This window comes from Clarias gariepinus, chromosome 3 (genome assembly GCF_024256425.1).
Source record: "Clarias gariepinus isolate MV-2021 ecotype Netherlands chromosome 3, CGAR_prim_01v2, whole genome shotgun sequence".
In the NCBI taxonomy this organism is placed as follows: domain Eukaryota; kingdom Metazoa; phylum Chordata; class Actinopteri; order Siluriformes; family Clariidae; genus Clarias; species Clarias gariepinus.
This window is the reverse complement of record NC_071102.1, coordinates 41,726,522-41,750,364: the sequence shown is the minus strand read 5'-3', so window position 1 is coordinate 41,750,364 and position 23,843 is coordinate 41,726,522. Positions and strand designations below refer to the sequence as shown.

Genomic DNA, 23,843 nt, shown 5'->3' with positions numbered 1-23,843 from the left:
TAGCTACATCAAATAATATATAAAAAGCAACACATTTTAATCAGTTTATGATTAAATTTCTTTTGTAACCATAGATCTTAATATAATAATGTATCAGAAAATGCCCCACTTACGGTTATAGTACATTTACTCCTTTAGCATGTAGCTTTTTTCGACAGGGTAGCGCAAATCTATTAACTAACTGTACGATAGCATTTTTTGATGTTGGTCTTTCGGCTGCTCCTAGCAAGGGGTCGCCACAGCGGAATATCCAGTCCGCACTACAACTTGGCACAGGTTTTACGCCGGATGCCCTTCCTGACGCAACCCTCCCATTTTATCCAGGCTTGGGACCAGCACTGCACTGGCTGGGAATCGAACCCGGGCCTTCCGCATGGCAGGCGAACACCTACCACTGAGCCACCAGTGCCCTACACCTACAGTAGCATTTTTTTAATACAGCAACATAATTTGGCAGAAAACCTGTCACTGCGTCCAGTGGCTGGGGTTTTCATACACCCCTTTCTATATGCATTATTGACACTGTCATAACGCTGAGGAGAAGGTAAGAGTATCATTCTCCCATCCTGACACTGGAGACTCCTTACATGAATGAGAAATTTCTCTATGTCAACTAATATACAAATAGCAACACATTTAAATCAGATTATGATTAATCATCAATCAAAGCTTTTTGTGTGACCATAGATAGTACGAATTATAACAGCATGCATATTACTATAAATATAAATCAGCCGGATCTACTTTATGAGCAACACTTGGACTGACTAATCAGATTGGAGGATTTAACACCAAAGCAAGACGAACGTGACAGTGTTGTTGTTACAACTGTTACAATGTAGCGCTTAAGAGAAACAAACCGACTGATCTGCGCACGTTTATCCTGCTCGAGACACTGTTTATTTAAAGAGTGTAACGTTATTATGTATCCCTGCGCTCACTTCAGTCGTAGCGGTTATTCATTTGGGTGTTTCATCTCCCCGTTTATTAGAGAACGTCTAAAACCAAAACAGTGAATATTTGAAGAAGAAGAAAAAAAAAGTCATGTAATGTCACTTAAAGGATTTGTTCGGTCATATAAATATATTCAGTGCATGCACATCCGGGGCACACACACACACACACACACACACACACATTCCAAGGTAATATAAATATATATATATATATAATAAAAACCACGAAGCATGCAAACCTACCACTATTTTGCTCTCCGATTTGTCTGAGACGACCAGCACACAGCTGGTTACACGAATTTAAATGATAAAGGATGCGATTAAGTCATCACATAGACACACACACGCGCAGCAGAATCTCAGCGCACTGCACTGCGCAGCCCTACCCTTAGGGGGCGTGGCATGGCGGTGACTTAATCTTGAGGGCGTGTCACAAATCGAGCCTGTACCCTACAGTTCAAAGCCGACTAAGAAAAGTGGCTGGTCAAGTGTGTATTTTTCTTGTCCCACACACATTTAGGAAATACTACATATTAAAAAAAGAAAAAAAAGCACACAAAATGACTTCAGAAAAAAAAATACCCTTTAAATATGTTTAATGATGTGGAAAATTGCAAAATACATTGATTTGTCAGTACATCGTGAAACGGATAGTTACAAACACCACACCGCAACTTGAAAACAATCTTCCCACCAAAACATAAAAAATAAAAATAAAATCATGCAGCATTTTTTTTTTTATTAAAGTATCCCTGAAGGTGAAGGCTTTTTTTTGTGGAAAAAAATACCTGAAAGTAACAAACCTACATCTTTCCCTTCACAGAATGAACATACATTGATAGGCTAACTGAACAGAAGGAAAACTCCACCCCCCTCCATACTGTATGTTAGAAACAAAACAATGCAACAAATATAAATTCATACAGTACAAACACGTCATCTTTGTAGCTATACTTTCCCAGTTACTGTCTAATCAATTTATATTTTAATATAAAAATCTGTGATAGGTTTATGCCATTGTGTCTATAAATTCATCCTACCCATCAGTCCTTCCTACCCACGCATGTGCATACACGGCATACAGCTATAGCGCCCCGCCCATAAATCCTTGCTACTACTACTACTCCCAGCAACTTCTGAGCTCAAGTTTAAAACGTGCTACCAGTATATCAGGACGTAAAATCTATACTTTATATTTTTTACAGTGCTACGACCAATTGAAAGAATAAGTATAAGATATTGAGAAAGTAGAGCAGACTGATACAGTATAACTACACACTTGTTACTGGTAAGAAATTCTGGTAGGCAAAATGTCAGAACAAATAGCATAAAATGACGCTATATTCTTATAGTCTTCTATATTTTAATTAAAACCTTAAGGGGTACTTTAAAACTTTAAAAAAAGGACGTATTTGTGAAATATATCCTATACAGTTAAACCTTGGTTTGCGAGCATTTCGTAAGCGTGCTTGTATATGTGAGCACTCATATAACAAAGCAAATTTCCCCATAAAAAATAATAAAAACTCAGATAAATCATTCCACAAACCAAAATATTTATATAGAAATAATTAATATAAAATTTATTTAAGTAAAAATTAAACAAATTAACCTGCAGTTTACTTTTAAACAGAATCGTGGCTGTAGCGATTGAGACCAGAGAGAGAGGGGGCGGGGGGGAGGTGGGGGCAAGAAAGACGACTTACTAACACACACACCCGCACACACACACAAACGCACGCGCGCACACACACACACACACACCACACACACACTACCGACAGACACTCTCACTTACACAAGCATGCGCCACACATACAAACACAAAAGAAAAAATTTTTACGAGCACACACGTGGTCACAGTGTGGGATATATTTATTAAATATATTTCACAAATACGTCCTTTTTAAGTTTAAAAGTAAACAGTACACTTAGTAGACTAAGCATGGCGGACAATTACCCACAATACTGCTTGTATTTTAACACCTTGCTCGTTTACTGAGTTACATTTTTTGCGTGTTTGAGAAACAGTTGCAGACCAAGCTACTCGCAATCCAAGGTTCCAATGTAATAATATTTTTAATCTTAAACATTTAATAGATTTGAGAGTAGACTAGTGTTTTTATAGCATAATCAGACCTATTTTTTATCACCCCATTACTCAATCCTTCACCCAAATAAAAAAATAGGGCCAGAATCTGATTTATCCAACACCATCATATCATCAAATATCATGTAAGGTAAAATGTAATATACTGCACATTAGTCTTTATCTGTTTCAAGACAACGCAAACATTTCTAGTGTAATGGCTCAGTTTTCATCCTGAAATTCAACCTTTGGTAAACGTCTAACAACAAAGCATCCAAAATGTGAACAAAATAACATATTTTTTTAAAATATATAGTCTATAGCATATATTGCTCAAACAAGTAGATCTCAACCCTGGTCCGGGACCCGTGTGGATGACCCCCTGGATGGCCCTTTGTGTTTTTCTCATCTCCCAGCACACCTGATTTAACTAATCAGCTAAATAACAGCCTTTTCTAAATTCAAGTGGGTGTGATAGAGCTGGGAAAACACTAAAACGTGCAAGTCCCCAGTGGACATTCTCAGTGTTGAGAACCACTGGCTTAAACAGAAATATTTTATTTGCATACATTTAGGATTTATGCATAATTAAAAATCCCAGAACATTTTAACTTTGTAACTAAATCAACTAAAGACACACACCAAAAAAAAAAAAAAAAAAAAAAAGTTTCTGAGTGCTTATGCATAAGGCCTGCCTTAAGAGTCGTGTTTAAGCAGTAGAGAATTTTTAGTATTTAGACTCTTAGCTTGTCTGCTGCCCTCAGGCTGGACCCGTTTAGATCATGGTTAGACACAGCCACTGTGAAGACGAGAGAGAAAACAGTGTTCAGACAAAATAAATACAGTATGCAGTATATATCTATACAAAACAAGAGGTAAACTAACCATTTGAAAGTCCACCTCTAAGAAACCAGTGTTGTGTGGATCCATCTTCCGGAACATTCCTAAAAAAAAAAGGGAAGAGAAACGAGATGCGGTCATAAAGGTTTAAGAATTTGGCTGATTAAAAAACTAAAGCAATGTCGTGATTAGGGCAGGAAAGGTTAAAACTTAAAAAAGGTTTGCCCAAAAATTGGAGTCATAACCGCACTATTGCGGCAGCTTCATGTAGTAGAAGCTTGCTAGTGTTTCAGCTAGTTAGCTGTTGACGCAGAAAAAGAGAATATCTGTGCTAATTGCTCAAGACATTCAGCAAAGCATATTCACTGTTCTATGCAGGTGAATGTAAACAAGCTAGCTGAACAAGATAAGCGACGCGGCAGACTTGTTATCCTTGTAGCAATGGCTGTTTGGCTAGTCAGTAGTGTGTTTAAGGTTGGTGTGCTAGCAAACCCTGATCACTCATTATAACAGAAGACATGTGATGGTAGTTTACCCATACTGTAGTGTGTTAATGGTTCATGATTTGCACTCATAAATTGTTTTATTTTGGACCAAATAATAACAGTGGACCCGTCGTTATTACTTTTGCATATCCATGCTAATCCAGCTAATTGTGGTTGATTTACTTTCTCATGTGCTAAATTAACAGAGTAGCATTTGATACACCTACAATATCATGGATGAGTTGCCATGTTCTCATTTGCCTATTTTTTATAACATCAGTACTGTGGATAGACTTGAGTACTGGCATGTTGTTTTAGAAGTAGTACACAGATTCTATTTTTGCCTATAAGATGACTTTAAAATGAAAACACATAGACTATCATGGTCTATACATGGTGAACATCCCATTCCTGTCATGTTGGTACGTGTTTGGGGCACTTAATCGCAGTGAACGGAAATCTTAATGTTGCAAGATACAAAGAGAGTCCAACTTTGTGGCAACATTTTGGGAAAGTCTGCGTTATTTATTGTCCACAATTCGTGTTTTTGGGATGCAGTGTTCAAGTGCCCACATACTTTCAACCTTAAATCATATATGGTTGGTTGTTTTTTACATTTCCTTATTTAGGACTTCACTTACGGAACATCAGCTCCAATTTCATTAGGCATGCGACAAAGTCATCAAAGTCAATGGTGAGGTCAGGATCGGCGTAGCGGGCTACTAGAATCTGGAAGATTGCGTCATTCAGAGTGAATCCTGTCAAAAAAAAGAGTCCTTCTATTAGAATATATGAAATATGTAACTATAACATGTGAACTTGCTTATTAATGAACTAACTCATAGGTTAATATAAGACAATAACAATTTGTTCTACACTCCATTTTATGCACTCTGGTTCTGGCTCTTCTTCAAGATACCTACAGTATATCGAATATAAATTGCTATGGCACACAGCAGACAGTTATGCTTTGAAAGTTATCAATGATGAGCGTGTGAATAAAGGTCTTGTGACTGATGTGGGTTGATGTCTGACTTACCAGCTTTCGTCAGTGCTATACGAAACTCTGTTGTGCTTATATTCCCGGAACTGTCCAGATCATTTTCCTTATAGATTTGCTACAAGAACAATATGAATATAGTTATTAGTTAATTACAACAACAAATGCTATTACTTCTTTGAAATCTGGAATGATCATGCAGGAAGCCACGTATACCAGATCCCTAAATATAACCAGAAGCAGTGATCATTGGGGTCCAATCACCTTCAGCAAATATCACTGGCCAGAACAGGTAATATTTCAAGTCTTTGCAATTATTGAACAATTTATTAGAGTTTTATCCAGTGATATTTGCTGAAGGTGATTGGACCCCAATAATCACTGCTAAGGCAGGCCTTACAACTATTACAGTATTTCAGCCAGCCTTTATTTGTTTATTTTGTACATTATTTTGTACATTATCCTACATTAAGCATGTTATTCCTAGAGTTATCATAGATTGCCCATTCTCCTTTAGAAGAGCTACGTATGTGGTTAGCAGGTTAGTGGCTGACCGGTGAAAGCTATTCTAACGTTCTTTTGCACATAAGGGATAGGTTAGGCATTAATGGTTAGCACCTAACTACTAACAGCTAACCCACATGTACTTCAGTACTTTAGTTCTATGTTGTTTTTATTGAGGATGTCATAATAAATTAAGGGGTATTCATTCATTTGTCAGAAATAAAGGTGGGAGAAGCCTGAAAATAGATGTTTCCAGTCTCTGCATTCTGATTGGCTGAGATAATGCACTTCATCAAAGGGGTATTTGACACTGAAACAATGAGTTTGGAAAAAGAGTGAAATGAAAAGACAATCAAGCAGCTAGAATTTTAAATTCTAGTCGTATGTCAGACGGAACATTAAGAAGCAAGTCTTATACGAGCAAATTATGTGATATTTAATGAAGGTACTGTATATCAGCAGAAAAGATAAATTGTCAATTATTTGGTGTTTTCAATATGCAGTAAGCATGCTACTAAAGCAGTTCAAGCTAGTTACAACTTTGTGATACTTTTAATGGGCCTATATGTACAGAAAACACTTTTAACTCAAAGCATAAAACTGCACTCTGTTCATAAAATATACTATATACTAAAATAACCCATGAACACTGATCTTACCAGGTATTTCTGCACTTTCTTCCACAATGTGGCGAATTCGCCCAGCCCAAGCTTCCCATCGCCGCTGTCCTGAGGGTCAGTCAAGGGAAATATTCAAGATTACAGCCACATAAGAAGCTAAAATTGCTTGAGGGACCTGAAAAACTTTGTTTCCTACAAATCCCCATGATGACCTTGAGGAATTTATTCAGACTAGTTTATTATTATGGCATGACATTATGACAACACTACTCCAGACTGAGTGCGTTGAAATGAGGATACATCCACGAGATGGACCAAGGTGCGACATGTGTCTATGGTGAAGCCGTCAGTCTTAATGTCAGTTCCTTAAAAACCAAAACACAATCAAGTAAGACAAAGTCCGCCTATATTAGGATTAGTTCAACAGCATACTAAAAGCATACATACGTTTTGCAATGATTCTGTTCATTATGGTTTTGAGTTCTGCCGCAGAAATCAGCTGATCCTGAGAACACACAGATGGGTGATTTCAACAGAAATCTACAACTAAAAGCTAACAACTAGATATTATTCAGAAGCAGCCAAAGGTGTTTACATACACTTCCTGCCAGTTTCATGAACATAGCCCTGAAGTTTGCATCTACTTCACCGTCATGCACGGTTTCCTGAAAGGAAGCACTCAAAAAGGTCAGCTTTTCAAGAAATCTCAGAATATCTTTAGTTATTATTATAAGTTTTGAGGTTAAGTTTTGTTATGAGCTTTAATCAAGTCTACTACAATTAACCTTATAACACAAAAGAATTCTGAAATCAAACTCACATCTACTAATTTAGCGTCGACAGGATCATCGCACCGCCTGCCAGGGGAAACATGCTGTTAGTGAAAATGTACAGGTACATGACATCAACTATCATTCCTACATAATTACTGGAGAATAACAATAATAATAATAATTGTTGTTGTTGTTCTTCTTCTTATTATTATTATTACAGGAGAACCTCGCTTACAGATGCCCCACCTCACAAATTTTTGTCTTAAGAACTGAAATTTTGCATTGTGTAAAAAGCATTTTTGGCATACGTGTACGTCCGGGAGCCATTCAAAAATAATTTGCGTCGATGGAAAGCCTATTCCAACATACATATTTTTTGTGAATGTTAGCAAGGACGACAGCAAAAAGAAAAGGGAGCCATTTTCAGGTTGTTTTTTAAAGCAGCCGGTGCCAAGAGGAATCATAAATTAAAGTTAAGTGAGGATTAATGTCTATGTATTTCATATTTTACTTCATTTACTTTTCCAAATGTTTTGATTGTTTTTATATGAAAATATATGATTAGAGTGTTGGAAATTGGTAATATAGGTAATATTTTTGAGTGGCTGAAACGGATTATCTGCATTTATATTATTTCCTATGGGAAAATTAGTTTTGCTTCTGGAACGGATTAAATTTGTATGCCGAGGTTCCACTTTATTATTATTATTATTATTATTATTATTATTATTATTATTAAAATATTTTTGAACATTTTTGAACATATTCACTAATTTATCGATTCAAATTCTATGTTTATCTGTTAATCTGTTCATTATAATTAACTGTTTATGTTACTGTAGATAGTGATGCGGATATATTTAAACACCACAGTTTTAGTTTTAGTTTTAGCCTTTTATGGTGTTTAGTGGGTGTGGCTAATGTAAGACAATGTAAGATGTTTCCCCCCAAATAAAACATCAAATATTAATTAATGCCAATGGGAATCAAAATAACACTTTGAAATTGCATTTAAATTTGTTGACAATAGAGGATTTTAAATGTTTACTGTGTTTCCTGCTGCTTCTCAGAGAAGACACGCAGGCAGAAGTCACCGTCCTTGTTGGGCTCAAAGGTTGAGGGGACGACGAGGTATTCGCCAGGAGGCAGCCTGAACCGCGTGCTGACCTCGCGCAGGTTGATGAAGGTCTCAGAGCGAGCTTTCTGCGCGTGTGTCAGGAAAAAGGTCCTGTCCAGGTGCAGGTTGGTCTGGCCTTGGAACTGGTGGAGGGACGGAGCCAAACAGAAATGCAGGGAATGCACAGTGTTGAAAGTAAACGTCGCTGTAGGTATAAATGGTTCGACATAGGTAATTAAATTAGTACGCTTACCTGTGGAGGCACCTGTTGAAACGCAGAAAATAAAAGATGTGTTACATTCACAAAAATACAGAATCACACATATAATGCAGCCCAAGATATTATAATAACACACAAACATACAGAATTGTGCAAAAGTCTTAAGTGCAAAAGTCATGGGGTAACAATCTCAGCAGCGACCTTATTTCCCCTCTCGTCTGTTCCAAACTTTAGTATCACCAGTATACTAATCCTCGACCTGATCATCTGTCTTCACCTGCACCTGTTTCTCATTGGATAATGTTTTAATGTAGATGGGGTGTTATGGTCACGGTGTGGCTTAAACAAAAACCATCTTCTGAAACTTCTCAAGTACAGAACATGGACTGAAAATGAGAGACATAAAGTCCTTCAGGAAGCCTGGAGAACTATTCCTCATTAAAAAACAGGAAATTCTGTCTCTTTGGAAGCAAAATACTAAGAAATGGTGAGGGACTCAAAACCTTTGCACAGAACTGTACAGCACAGTACTTTTAAAGCTTCCTCTTGGCTCATTTAATTAATCATTTCCTTTCCTCCGAGAGCATCAGGATGTTTATGTCCCAACAAACCAACCCTCCATACTCAGCACCAAGAAACACACGGTCTCCACCCCATTTCCTCATTCCTCCATCCAGCTCTTCAGATGCTATTCTTGACACTGATTTTTTTCCCCTTCCTTATCCAATTTTATAAACTGGTGTTGCTCAGGCTCATCAAGGTATTATATTGATTTACATATTCTAACCTGGGATGTTACCCAGAACTGAATCAGAATGTTTAATATTATTTAACATAGGATTGATCCCATTCCTACAGATAATCTGATATACACTCCAGAGACACATGAGATGTGAATCTTTCCCTCTGACCTCGTAGATGGCGTAGCCGATAGTGTGCATGTCCTGTCCCTCTTTCCTTAAACGGCGCCGGTTCTTCTGGATCAGACCCACCACAATGCTGCAGGCCACCTCGTTGTCACTCGGGTCATCATCCTCTTCGTTCAACTTGATAACGAACTGAGGGTTCATCCAGAACGTTTCTGCAAAAGTTAACTTCATGATCATTTTAACGCGGATGGTAATCGAAAGTGCAATGAAAGACCAAACTAAAACTAACCCAAAATCAATCACAGACAGTAAACCCTTGGTTCTGAAAAATGTATGTTAAATGTTGGGTAGAAAAAATGTTGCTGGGTTAAATGTTGCTATATAAAAAGTGCTAAGCTATGAAAAAAAACCTTAAGCTTCAGATGCATGGATTATACTCTCTGTCAATTTCGGACATAAAAACATCTGGACAAACTTGAACAAAAATAATTACATGGCTTGTAAATGCTTTCACTTGCCCCGCCCCCTTTGCTGTAAAACATTATTGTAAAACAAATTACTTCCTGCTGCTTTCACTTTTTGCTGGTGAACACGGGGTAAAATAGTTTTGCTTGACTCTTGACTAAAATGTCATCTGACATTAATTTATTAGTGATATACACATCCTCACGTCCTAGCAGTCTTTAAATTCCTACTAATCAAGACACCCATAAATCCTGTGTAGCAGGGTACCCGAAAAAAAAATGATTGAATGATTGAATGAATGAATGCACTGGGTACATAAATTCATGTGATCTCTTCGAATCGCTGATTTTTGTTATAAGCTCCAAGGTAAGCCAGTTGAGGTTGCACCTACGAGCATTATTCCTGCACCCTCCGGCTGTGGAGCCCCTCCTCCAGGTCCCGTTAAAGTTGGTCACAGCCCATGGCTTGACCTGGTCGCTACTGATGGCATCTGGGGTCAGGGTGCAGATCTCGACCCGTGAGTACTGCCTCTGGAACTCGGAAAACGCCATGCTATGCAAGAACATAGTAAAAAAAAGTTACCCCAGGTAGGTATGGCTATGTTGCTTATGCACATCAAAATTTTGCGTTGGCTCTTACCGGAACTAGATTTTTCTCTAAAAGGCTTAATTATGGTTATGATATAAAAAAAACAACTGACATATAAAAAAATGTCTTTCAAACTTTATACATTGATACATTTAAATATTGTATTAATTAGCATTTACTTTAAATATTGAAAAATTAATTAATTGCAGTTATAGTGGATATATTTTGGGAGTAGTGGCTCAGGAGGCTAGGCCTCTAGTCTGCTGATTTGAGGATCCGGGTTCGAGGCCCACTGTCAGTGGGTTGCCACACCACATACTACCTAAAGTAAAGTAGATATAATTTACATTTTAAATATAAAAATAAGACTTTAAAAATGACAAATACATAATTTGATAATACAAGGGGCATTCAAGTCAAACTGGAACTTTTAATTGCGCAGAACAATCCCCTGCAACACTAATGCACTTACCAGCATCTCACTTGTGCTTGGATACCATCAGGATAGAATGTTTTCCCTGTATGCCAGAGCCAAAATCAGAATGCTCTCTTCATGTCGAAAAAGCCGGCCTCCCAGGAACTCCTTTAACTGACCAAAAATTTGGATATAGCTTGGAGCGAGGTCAGGAGTGTGGCAAGAACTCCCAGCCGACTTCCTGTAACATCTATTTAATGACTGGAACTTCCTGTAAGTGGTGTTGATGAAAAGTGATTGTTTGTACGGTTCCCACAGACAGATGCATCTCTCCCACAAATTGGCGAGAAGTTATCCATCATTGGCTCACGCACCGTTAGGGCGGCGTAACACACTCAGAGGACAGTGCTATCCGCTTCCTCCGCGTGCACAAGCTCACAGATGCCCCAAATGGCATAGAGCCGTGATTGATGTGGGAGCACTAAGTACCACTCATCCCACCCCCCTCTGAGAGAGCTCAGCCGAGACCTCCAGCTGTGGTTACAGCATCACCCGGGAACCAAACCAGCGATCTCCAGATGATAGGGCAAGCACTTTAACACTACGCCACTCGGAGGCCACCAAATGTTTTTCCGCAGCTAAGAGTCTCATCATTGTACTGTGCTTGAAGTCTTTTGTAATTAGCAATCGATTTTTCTGGATGTCCTGGATGACTTGCAAAAGTCTTTTAACTTTAAACACTTAAACTTAAAAAACTATAGATTTTTTAGCACGTTATGATTCTTATGATTTTTAACATGAGAGCTAACATTACCAAAACTCTCCGTCTTCAGCACTGGCGTTCGGCCGCTCCGAAGGATCTACAGAGTTCCACTCAGATGAGCTACGAAGTCAAGAACAGTGAGAAGTATTATTAGACTTTTATTATTAGAGATTATAACAACATCCCGCTAAATTCTATGTACAGTATGAATAAAGCGTGGACCTTCTACTGGATTATACAACATTTACATTATATTATAAGGTAATAGACTTCCATTACAATAAATACTGCATTAATATTATACTATATAATGTTTATAATGAAAGATTTATATTACTTTATACTTAAGTACATTATACCCAAAGTTGCAATATAAAATTTATTGCATGCTAGACAGCAGCAGTAAAGCGTAGAAGAATGTGTTTTTTGAGAGCAAGTGAATGTTTGTGTTTTTGTGCATGTGTGGTATGTGGGTTTGCATGAGTGTGGTTTGTGTTACCCATCACTCCAGGCTCCGGTCCACTCCACCTGACCCCACGGGTTCCTCATGCGCACCAGCTTCTCCCGAGTACCACGGTAATTGACCTTAAGTCAAAACACAACACACAGCTAAACACAAAACACAACCCAAAAGCAGAATGTGAAATCATCTTCAAAATTTTGTCTCTTTGCTTGTACCTCGAAAGCCCCAGTCAGCGAGTAGGCGTGTCCCTTCACCAATTTCTGCCGTGTGATGGCCTCGGAATCAGCAGCGCTTGTGATCTACACACACACAGCACATATAATAGATCTTTTCAGCAAGGCCTGGTCGAAAAAAGACAAGAAGAGTGTGTACAAGCAGCGCTCACGTCTATCGAGCAGCCGAGCAGTGATCCAGCCGCGAGTGCTCTCTGGATGATCTGGAACATGTTCGGCGGCGCACTTCTTAGCTCGTACTGCTCAGCAATTCCACCGGTGAAATCCTCGAAGCCTTCAGTGGTGGAGCCTCCGGACAGAGCCTCGTACGAGCCGTTCACCCTGCAGGGAGGGGAAAAAGCAAATAAAGTACATTAAAAGTGAATACCGGCATTTTTTATGACTGAAACTTTTGCTATGCGTATGTCTATATGGTATGTCTTATAGGGATCAGTCTCTTTAAACACATTGCTGACAGCAGTGACTTGTTCGTGATGCAGCAGGAAAACAAACCCAACTGAGAAGGTAATTTAAGTCACATTTAGTCCTAAATCCTGCTTTGGGGCCCTGAAAAGGTTCTACCATGTCCTATCATTTATGTATTTATGAGATATATATGAGAAATTACGCGTTATAGACATCTCATCCCGGATGACAGCTCATCAGCTGTTCATCTCTGGTGATTCATCCTCCCTGTCAAGACCTTATGATCTCCCTGACAACAATCAGATCACTCCTTCAGCCACTGCCCACAATCTTGGGGTAACCCTGGACAATCAACTGTCATTTACCCCAGAAATTGCTAACCTTACTCTAACATCAGAAGAATTCGCCTAATTCTTCCTAGACAAGCTACTCAGGTGCTCGTTCAGTCCCCTGTTATTTCATGACTGGACTACTGCAACTCACTCCTGTCCAATCTGCCTCTGTCCACCATTCGTCTTCTGCAGCTGATCCAAAATGCAGCTGCACATCTCGTTTTCAACCATCTCAAGTTCTCCCACATCAGCCCCCTTCTCCGCTCCATCCACAGGCTTCCTTTAGCTGCCCGCATCTAATTCAAAACACTAATGCTCGCTTACAAATCTAAAAACGCCCCAGAACCCACTTAACGCTCAGCTCTAATCACACCCCACACTGCACCATGTTCCGTCCAATCCTACGGTACTGCTCGGCTGGTGCCACCATCTCTCAGGGATCAAGGAAGGCTACATCGAGACTCTTTCCTTTCTGGTGGTTAAATTGAGCTTCCTCTAGACGTCTGTACAGCTGAATCTCTGCCAATCTTTATATGACGACTTAAGACTTATCTGTTTCTCCTATACTACCAAAAAAAAAAAACTTTCCCAACAGTGTTTGACTGTACATAGTTAGTAACCTAGTGTAAGGGTCTGTTCAATGATGGAAACTTAAGCCCTTTTTTTTCTTCCTAATTTAGTCGTATCCAATTCTTCCCCCTCACTAGGGCGCTCCCACATTAAGCTACTACTACCACTCAGTCGGGACAGCCAAAGACTGTCGCGTGTTTCCTCTTTCGCTCAAGCACCATTGGGGGCGGCATAACACACTCAGTAGACAGCGCTATCCGCCCGCCTGATTGGCTGTAGAGCCGTAATTAATGTGAGAGCACTAAGTACCTCTCATCCCTCCCCCTGAGAGGGCTCGGCCAATCAGCTCTCTCTAAAACTCCGGCTGCGAGAGGTTACAGCATCACCCGGGGGATCGAACCAGCGATCACCGAATGATAGGACAGGCACTTTACCACTGCACCACTTGGAGGCCATAACTTTAGCCCTTTTGTAAGTCGCTCTGGATAAATGCTGAAATGTAAATGTTACTGAAAAAAGGAACTGAAATAAAGCCATAAACCACATTCATAACATTTGTCTGCACTGGATTTTGTACCCTAGAGTTTTATGTCAACCAAAATGATATGGCAATCGTCCTGCTCAATCATTCATAGAAAACAATACATTCATTGAAAGAAAAGAGTCTTAGTCAATTTCTAAGACTCTTTCTGTTTAGAAAGGTCATTTTGTATGCGAGGAGGCATGAATGATCATGTATAATGCTGTAATTTAAACTTGCCTGCACAATGAGCCGCATAATGAGCCTTTCAGTCAGGTATGTAAGCGCTACAAGAAAATAATTTGAGGACAAAAGAATTTTTTTTTTTTTTGGTTTGTAGTTTATTCAGAATATAGGACACTGTCAGGCAAAAAAAGCTCACAGTTACACCCTGTGCATAACCTACTCGCTCACACTGTGCAGAGAAAATGTTGAGGACTGGGAAGAGAGGGACACAGATGATCTTATACACCACAACATGCACATTTATGCCAAAACCACGCAAACTGGAAAACGGGTCTTAGGTTTGCAAAAACCCACTCTTACACCCTATACACAGTCATAGATCTATGTGCCATTCCTCGAAAGCAGATCTTATTTAACTGAACACACAAGTGAATGTTGCATACCTGGTATTTCCATGGTGTTTTTTTGTTGTTGCACGGACCGTGCAACCAAAAGTGGCAACATTTCTGGCACTAGAGGTCAGTCCAGGATGCAAAGATATGGAAATGCAAAGACATGTGTACCTTGTGATTTCACCCTCCTGTGCAAAGTGCATAAGCAGAATGCAGGGTCGTTCGTTCTTTTGTCATGTGACTCGGATAGACGCCATGCGCAGTGCAAGAAATTCAAAAGAAGACTCAGACTAGAAGATATGAGAGGTGAGCTGCTCATTCTGTTTATTATAATATGTCCTTAGCTGCATTATAATATTCTTATTAATGGAACTATTAACAAAATTTGTGAATGTAGACGTGTTGGGGGTCTGTTTATTGAAAATGTAACATTTTTTTTTATTTCTGATCAAAAGAAGGAAATGAAATGTCATAAAAACAGATTCGTACATTTTGATGAACAAGATTCAAAGAACCGAATCATTAAAATGATTCAAACTTCCCATAAGAAAGACTGTGCCTCTCCTTGGATTAACTGAGAATACTTGTTTTAAGTAACTTGCTTTATTTAAAAACAGACACTTTAAGCTTTCTACAGATATATTCTCCCTGCATGGGCAGCGGCTCCTGTTTGCTCCTTGAGCAACTTCTTCCGCTGTCTTATCAAACCTGCCCCTCCCAGCTGTCCTTTGGGTGTGGTCTCAGACGGGAGTTCCTTTTGACATCAGGCCACTAGGCGGCTTTCCTGGCTGGGAACAGGGCCCTTAATGTGGAGCACCTTTTTCCCTCTTCTGTGGCAGGATCCCGAAGGCTGGCTCCACACAAGAGTGCCGCGGGAGCTCATACAGCCTTTTAGGCTGGGGAGACCTCCAGGAGCGACACAACCCGCCTTGTTTTTATAGTTCAGGGAAAGTCTGAGATCCTTTAGCCTTGATTTTTATCCAGCCGTGCCCTTTTCCAGCAGCCCGCCCCTTCATGTACCTGCAGAAGGGAAGGCCGCCTACTTAGTGAGGCTACGGAGTGAGTGAGGAACAACAACAGACTGATGCGCACACCCATCACTGACGCATTCCATGACAACGCGCTGTTTTAAAGTTGGGTTTATACTAGGATGTTCACTGTACATTCAGGATTCTTTCACCTTTATCTTAAGGAATAAACACACAAATGGACAAAATGTGCATTTTCTTACTCTGGTGTGCACAACTGAAAATATGAACTGAGTACAGCAGAATATATACGATAATCGCAAAAATATACAGTACTGAAACTCGCGCATCGCAAACACGCATGTTCGTTTGCTCTAACCGCACGTGTTCCCAATAGAGAAAAGGAAGTTGTGTTGTGCAATGTTTGTTGGAAATGGGTCTCGCAACAGAGGAAAAAGTATACATATTAGAGTATTATTTTCATTCATACAGAAGTGGTCGTGAATGGGGGCCGAGTTTGAAAAGAGTGGCAGAACAATGGCTTCCCATACTTGTCCTATTCCCCCAACCTACACCATCTGATGCCTACTTGTAGGGAATGGGGAATTCAAACTCTTAGACACTGAAATCACCGGCTCTTTATAGTGACCAGAGTCTTTAAAGTTTGCTTTGTGTGCTTTAAAGTTTTTCATCTCCCTCAACTACTGTCTCATTCTCCAGCACTGGTGGTAGATGGGCTCTGCTGCCAATCTGCCGATCTTCTGTAAACCAAGCAGATTTTATCTCAGCCCTAGCACTACAGCCACTATTCTTTAGACTTTATTTGGCACCAACTGAGACCTGGATATCTTCTCAGGACTCAGCTACTCAGACTTATCCTCTGGCTACGCATTCTCTCACTCCTCACAAGAAACTAGCAGAGGTGTTGGTACGGGTCTGCCGTTGTTAAGGAAATGGTCCTTCATACCTGTCCCCCTGTCTCATCTCAGTTTTTCAAACTGTTAGGGTAATCTTTCCTATTAACCTACCCAATTATCTCAATTTCAACCTCCCCTCTGACTAACTCCAATTCTCTTAGCAAAACATTGCTAAGGTGGTGGAATGAACTTCTTCTAGATGTTTGTACAGCTGAGTCATCTTTAAACGATGACTAAAGACCTATCCGTTTCTTCAATATTTAGGTTATTCCCCCCCAAAATTAAATAATTTCATAAATAAACAAGCAGCCCTTCCCAACAGTGTTTTACTTAGTTAGTAACCTAGTCATCCAGTGTAAGGATCTATCCAGACAAGAAACTTCAAATCATCATCACATGCTTTCCTGTTCAGTTCATTTCTTTGGCTGTTGGGTTGCGTGAATCAGTTAGTAATCAATGACTGAATAAGGAATCAGTTAGGAGATGACTAGACACTATATAAGGCAAATTCACTGGTTTAGGATTCTACTCAGATAGCTCACTAGGTAGTTACTTTTACTGATAAAAGTCAGTTTGTGTAATGAAGAAGGCACACACGAAGCAGTCTTGAACTTGTTTCTGATAGTCCTGTTTTAGATCCTCCCAGATGCCTAGAAGCAAAGACGCACTTACTTAGCGTAGGCCTTTTCCAACAGGGCGCTCCAAAACTCTGTGCAATCTTCCGAGTGGACAAACAGCAGCTTTCCGTCCTTCACAGGAAGCCGATCGTCAATGACAACATCCACCCACTCACCAAACTGCCAGAACTATGGACAGAAAGTGTGGGGAAAAAAAACATTTCTCTTAACTGTAATTTTTAATTCACCCTTTTTCTGTTATGAGGACAAGAAGGTGAAGAGACGGTCTTAAACAGATGTTATGAAATTTCAATATTGTTTTACATAAATACCTGAAAGTGGAAGATTCCAGCATAGCCAGCACCAAAATCCTGGCCGCTAGGGACCACCCTGGCCATCACATCTTCATTCAACGTGAGAGATGCGATGGCCGCCAAGAGCCAACAGTCACCTGAGAGACAAAAACAGAAAACCTCAACTTACATGGTTCAAACATGCATGTTAGACAAGAATCAATTATACAACTTAGTGCAAAATCCATCACCTGTGACGTACTACAATATCATCACCGCCCCATGTCTACTCTATCAAGCAGCTTAAGGATTTGTCTTTTTGGACAAGGAAACTTAACAACTGTTTGGGAAAGGCAATCCCATAACTTCCTGGTAAATTAGGTTTTTCACCACTTCCTTGAAGACTTCCTTGTGACAGAATAGTGATTTCTGTTATAAAGTGCTGACACTGGTCTTAGACAGTATTATGCACCACATCCATTGGAGCAACTCCGTTGAATGACTTGCATCATTAAAACAAGTGTGTTAATGTAATCTTAATTATATGTGAGCTGAAATAACTATTGTAAGAGCTGAAAAAAGAAAACCAAATATGACACCTTCTGACCAATCAGAGCGAAGAATTCAACAGCACCGTGCAATAATGCTTTATTCATGCACAGTCTTGAAAACCCTAGGGTGACTCTATTTCTTTTCCCAGGTCATGTGAGCACCACTGGAATGCAGACATGCCACAGTGTGAACGTTGAACGTAAGATATTGCAAACTCCTTCAAACTTTAGATGCAAAAACATCAGCACGTGCCACTCAAAGAAGCAGGCTTGCATAGACACAATAATGGATCAATCCAAACTGGAATTTGTTTCTAAACTCCTCAAGGTTTTTGGGTTAAAAAATACAAAGGGAAATCCAGATTTCCATGCACTGACACCCGCTCTTAAAGCTGTCATGTTTTGACATGTCTATATGCTCTGAATCACAGATCGGTAAAATAAAGTTGCCAAATAGCATAGCAGAAGGTAAATCATTACAGGCTTAATTTGTGATATCAAGTCGGATATTAAGTCGCACAGGTCAGTTTTACTCGGGAAATGAGAGCATCTGTGTATTGGTATCTCATGCACGGTAGTGTTTATTTTTCGTGATTTGTTCGTAGAGCCGCGGTCCGTTTCACGTCTGCGGAAATTTGTAACTCGAATATTCGTAAGTCGTTATTTTTCAATAAAAAGCCGTTGTTTAACTGGATTCACTATTTTTTGTAACTATCAGTTCATGCACTGTTTAGGTACCGGTACCGTTTTAAAAGTAGCGATTCAACTGTACCATACAAAAACAATACCCAACCCTATGGCCAAGAAACATGTAGGTGAAACATATCAAATTTTAATTCTTATTCTTATCTTCTTCATCCTTTGACAAAACTCTGAAAGTTTGAATCCTAAACATTGTTTTAAAGCACTTTACATCTTTCATGTCTTACTGCACCACAGAATTCTGTTGCAAATTCAGGTTTTGTCGCTTTTTTCTGAGGCCCTCCTCTTAACCAAACTCTCACTGGCAATATCTCAGGAACCGGACAGGATACAGTAATAAACTCAGAATCTAAATTGAGCTTATTGAACCATGAATCTGAAAATATGCACAACTCAAATCAGCCAAAATGTGACTTAATACCTGTTTTGACATGACAGGTCACACTTTTAATTTGAACACACCCAAGCATACATGAGATGTCGAGACCTGTTGGGATCTCAAGTCAAACCTGAAAAGTCAAACCTGTCCCCTGGCTTTGACTATTTCACTCCAAACAATAAAAATTTTAAAGTAGTGTAAAAGAAAAATCCTTCTTTGAAATATTTCCAAAATGATATGCTGTTATTTAATCCATCTAAAGACAGTGATGCGGCGTTGCTTTAATCTTTTAATCTGTTCAACTCTTTTTAACCCTTTTTTGTACACTAAAAGGCATTTCAAATTTCATCATACTCATCCTCTCGTAAACTGACTAGCAGACTGGGACTTCAAGTCCAGCATTATACATCTGTGTGACTTAATATAAAGCTGAATGCTGCTGGATGATGGTGTATGAAAAAGGAATCGCCTTTATTTTGGTCAAGAGTGAAACCTGGTCTTTATTCCTTATGTTTAAGATCGTTGATTATATGTGGATTAAAAAAACCTGCAAATCGTTCCGTATGCACGCGCAGCCGGCCGTGGTCACAAAGTCACATGGTCTTACAGAAGACCCAACCCTGATCCTGTTGCCTTAAAGAGAAATGCTCAAGCGATTGTGGATTTTGTGCTTGTGTGACTTCTCTCTCGTTTGTTTGACACACAGATCATATTTCAATAGTGACTTCTGTGTAAGCGACCCAAGATCACATGCTGGCAAATGCCTGGTAATAATCTGTAATTAAAAAGGTTATTAAAATGGCTTGTCTGCATTTGCAATGCATCCAGTAATCTTCTACGAAGGCTCACACCTACTCTGATCCACAGTAATTACATTTTTTTTGAAAGTGTTGTAACACTGCTAGGAATTTCAGCTAAACACATATTAATTTGTAAATGCATAAAAGCATCACGCTTAAAGATGATATCGTTCATGATGTGCGCTAGAACTACAAAGTTAGAACTGCTAATTTACAGATAAAATGACAACCCAGATTATGTCTGCATTAAAATGGAAGTCGATATAATCAGGGTGCCAATCCATCGCAGGGCACATACACTCACTCACGCACTCATTAACACACTACGGGCAATTTGGGAATGCCAATAAGCCTAATCTGCATGTCTTTGGACTGTGGAAGGAAACCGGAGTACCCGGAGGAAACCCTCCAAGCACAGGGAGAACATGCAAACTCCATACACAAATAGATGAGATTGGAGCCTGGCCGGATGCCCTTCCTGATGCAACCTCCTATTTAATCGCATGGGCACTGCATGGGTATTGGCTGGGGTTTGGGCACTGGCTATCGAATCAAATCCGGGCCTCCCCCATGGCAGATAAAACATCTACCTACCGCTGAGATACCAGTGCCCTACTACATATACAGTTACAATTAAAACCTAAAAAAAAACATTTTCGATGTCAAAATACATTATTATGATTTTAGGATAATATCACTTGGCTTTTAATTTGCAAGTTAGACAGTGTGTCCAAACCAAATTCTGTTCTCTTGAATTATGAGTGTGTGTGTGTGTGTGTGTGTGTACATTCAGCGACACGCCTTAGTTTTGTTTGACAGTTAAAGGCTGACACAGTTCATAGTTAAGGTTTAAAGCCTCCAAATGTCTTCTGCATGTCCCTTAGCTCCCCAGGAACCATTCAACTTTATTTATTTCAATTCATTCATATTTGTGAGCGCATTGCATTTTAAGGGTTAATATGTGTGACGTAACAAAAAGTCAAGACAAGACAATGCAGTAGATTTGACAGCAGATGGACTTACGGTACTAGTGATACTGATCAAGACAAATATTGCTTAGAATTTAGTTGTGAGCATTGTGTGTTTCTCCTCTTGGACCCCCAGGGAACAGGTTCGATTCCTGCCTGTGTTCATGGAGTTTGCATGTTCTCCCTGTGCTTGGTGGGTTTCCTCCCACAGTCCAAAGACATGCAGATTAAAAATGTAGGTAAACTGGCGTTTACAAGTTTTCTGTTTTTGTGTGTGTGCTCTGCGATGAAATTGCACCCTGTCCAAAGGTGTACCCTGTCTGGTCCCCAAAGTCTCCTGGGATAGACTCCATGCCCCCATGACCCTGTACAGGGTAAGCGGTATAGAAGATGAATGATTGAAATGTAACAAATTTGACAATCTGACTCTACCCACCTTTTATTTTTGCATAAGGAAGTTAAAGGGGGTTAAAGAACGTCCTTTATCTACCGGCTTATGTATTTAAGCATGTATGTGTTTATATAATTTAATCAACCAGAAGCAATGTCACCTCAATCGCATTGCATTATAGTGTGGCTTCCCCAGAAGCTCCCTGACAGATATCAGTCCTTCTTATATGATTTTACAAAAAGACGGTTCAGCACCCTAGTCAAGGTGGTTACAGGAGGGTAGCAACCACTGGCTTATTTGTTTGAGGGTATGTGTGTATACTGTAAGTGAGTGTTAATCAGAGAGAGAGAGAGAGAGAGAGAGAGAGAGTCATCACTTCCTGACCTAGATATGTTGTGAACCAAAACCCAACCATAGGCAACGTAACCTCAATTGCAATGCACTGCAGTGTGGCTTACCCAGAGCTCCCTGACAGATATCAGTCCGTGTAGCTCCTCCAGTGATAAACTTTGGATTGGAGCACAGATCCTGTTAAACACACACACACACACATACACAAACATAAACACCCACTTACACACACACATAGAGAAATGTAGACACACCTGGAGTAATTATCCTGCCTAACAATGACTGTACACTGGTGTGGGTAAAAGTTGACACCCATCTTTAACTACCTGTTCATTTATAAGCATTTGTTGGAATAAAACGGTGATTAGTATTTATTTAGATTTTATTCATTATATAATGCAAAATAAATAAATCAATAATAAATAAATGCAGAGTGCGTCATATTTAAATGAAACGAATGGCTACTTTTACTAGTGTCACTAGCAGAACATTTCCAGAGCAATAGTTTGTACCCCCCTCAGGCAAAATGTTACACACAAAACAGGATTTTTTTTTCTTTCCTTTTTAGGAAACATTGCATTCCTGGTCTTGACTGTGCACATGCAGATGTGTTCATGACACCACGTTATTTTAAATAAGCCTTTCACACACCAAAAAAAAAAAAAAAAAAGCTCCAGAATGTGAAGTAGTAGTTAATCAGTCTGCATGAAAAGTTTTCCAAACATCGCAGTTTTGGGTCACTCAGTCACTACTTACTCCGGGTCTTTTCCACTGCACTCCCCTGGTCTTGGAGGAATTCGGTCCGAGCTCCGAAAAGCCCAGAGACTCCGGCGCAGCTGGGAAATAAGGATCACAGAACATCTGGCCCTGGCTCTTACACTGGCTCCGGAGCGCCTCGTAGTTCTGGTTCAGGTACGGGTTCGCGTTCGCGTTGGTGCCGAACCCCGCGGCACGCGCTCGCTTCTTGGCCAAAGTGGACGCGATTCCCGCCATGATGAACCTGTGTGTGTGTGTGTGTGTGTGTCTCTGGGGACTCGGGGGAAAACAGATACGCAAAGAACACGGTGCGAACAGAGAACTGAAGTTTGAGGAAGTTTTGGGTTCTCCTCCCTCGGGCGTGGCTTCATCTCTCATACTGTATACAACATACTGCAGGAAGATCTAATGCATAGTGAATAAAAAAGGGTTTACTGCTTAAGACATATATAAACTATTACTATCATATGTTATTACTTTATGTTGCATGGAATCAGATTATTATAATAAAACGTTACGAACAAGAAGCAGGAAGACGTTCGCTGAATATCACCAGTTCTCTGGACTAAAGTGCACTAGGTAGGGAGTTAAAGCTGGGGTTTCAACCACTTCCTAGTGCACATGTATACAGTATAAAGAACACTGACTCGTGTGTGATTTGAAAAACAGCAATGTTTAGAGTTTTTTTTTTCTCCTTTCTGTACTTTTTCCTCTCTTTATTCTGGCCGCTGTGACGCATCACTGATCTACTGATGTCCTCGCACGCGCCTCTGTAGTCCGATCTGATTGGCTGAGCGCTAATTATAAAGCAAAAGTGTAGCAAAATGTTTCACTTAGTAAACTAATGTTTTTTTTTTCTTCTTACACACACAGTTGCCAGGTGGTCGATGCCTTTTTTATCTATGTTTGTATGTATCTAGGAAGCTCTGTAGCAGGGGTGTTTCTAGGATTTTCAGCTAAGGGGGGCTCAGTCAGCCCCCATAGATGTTTTACACATATTTGGCTTGTTCAGAATCAGTACTGTTTACCGTATAAACATTTTTCTATGTAGAGGTCCAATCAGAAAAATGTAACCAGAAAACATTATATACCTTTAAACTTACATTGATTAGCAATATAAATAACACACCTGTGAGACTGGACAATGGAATAAACTGTGTGGGAGCCAATAATGTTAAACATTTGTCTGTTAATTCTTTGACAATACTGCTGCTTTTTGTTGGAAACTGGCAGACATTAAAAAAGTGAAAAATAGTTTCTGATGCAATGATTTCAATCAATGTTGGGTATCACTGAACAGAGAAGTGGAGATGGAAGGTTTTCAACTCACATGGGAGTAGGTCTC

At 39.7% G+C, this 23,843-nt stretch overlaps 3 protein-coding genes across 5 annotated transcripts in view; all 3 read right to left on the bottom strand.

Annotated features, from left to right (window-relative positions):
• capn1b (calpain 1, (mu/I) large subunit b) overlaps nt 1-1,353 on the bottom strand; it is a 33,925-nt gene extending 32,572 nt beyond the window's left edge. Inside the window, exon 1 of one of the 3 annotated variants that reach the window (XM_053491679.1) lies at nt 1,200-1,353. The gene's annotated coding sequence lies outside the window, so the exon portion shown is untranslated. The remainder of the gene's footprint in view (nt 1-1,199) is intronic. The other 2 variants (XM_053491680.1, XM_053491681.1) reach the window with 2 other exon arrangements.
• The window catches only part of LOC128518710 (sialoadhesin-like), a 1,187,000-nt gene that overhangs the window by 837,153 nt on the left and 326,004 nt on the right, over nt 1-23,843 (bottom strand). The window lies entirely within an intron of this gene.
• LOC128518527 (calpain-2 catalytic subunit-like) lies at nt 1,536-22,796 on the bottom strand. Its single transcript, XM_053491683.1, has 21 exons — nt 22,499-22,796; nt 21,850-21,919; nt 17,640-17,758; nt 17,363-17,496; nt 12,553-12,721; nt 12,383-12,466; nt 12,204-12,289; nt 11,756-11,824; nt 10,330-10,490; nt 9,516-9,685; nt 8,638-8,649; nt 8,316-8,527; nt 7,315-7,351; nt 7,094-7,159; nt 6,942-6,999; nt 6,795-6,859; nt 6,534-6,602; nt 5,410-5,488; nt 5,012-5,128; nt 3,931-3,989; nt 1,536-3,844 (listed from the first exon to the last, which is right to left on the bottom strand). Exons 1-21 carry the CDS (start codon nt 22,733-22,735, stop codon nt 3,821-3,823), a joined length of 2,097 nt encoding a protein of 698 aa, XP_053347658.1. The 5' UTR covers nt 22,736-22,796; the 3' UTR covers nt 1,536-3,820.

What these genes read in the sequence shown, in the direction of transcription:
- LOC128518527 (XM_053491683.1), bottom strand. Translation starts at nt 22,735, where the DNA reads ATGGCGGGAATCGCGTCCACTTTGGCCAAGAAGCGAGCGCGTGCCGCG. An exon ending in TATCTGTCAGGGAGCTCTGG is followed by an intron (nt 17,759 to 21,849) that starts GTAAGCCACACT and finishes TTTGTCTCTCAG; the next exon opens with GTGACTGTTGGCTCTTGGCG. An exon ending in AGGGTGCAGGAATAATGCTC is followed by an intron (nt 9,686 to 10,329) that starts GTAGGTGCAACC and finishes TAACTTTTGCAG; the next exon opens with AAACGTTCTGGATGAACCCT.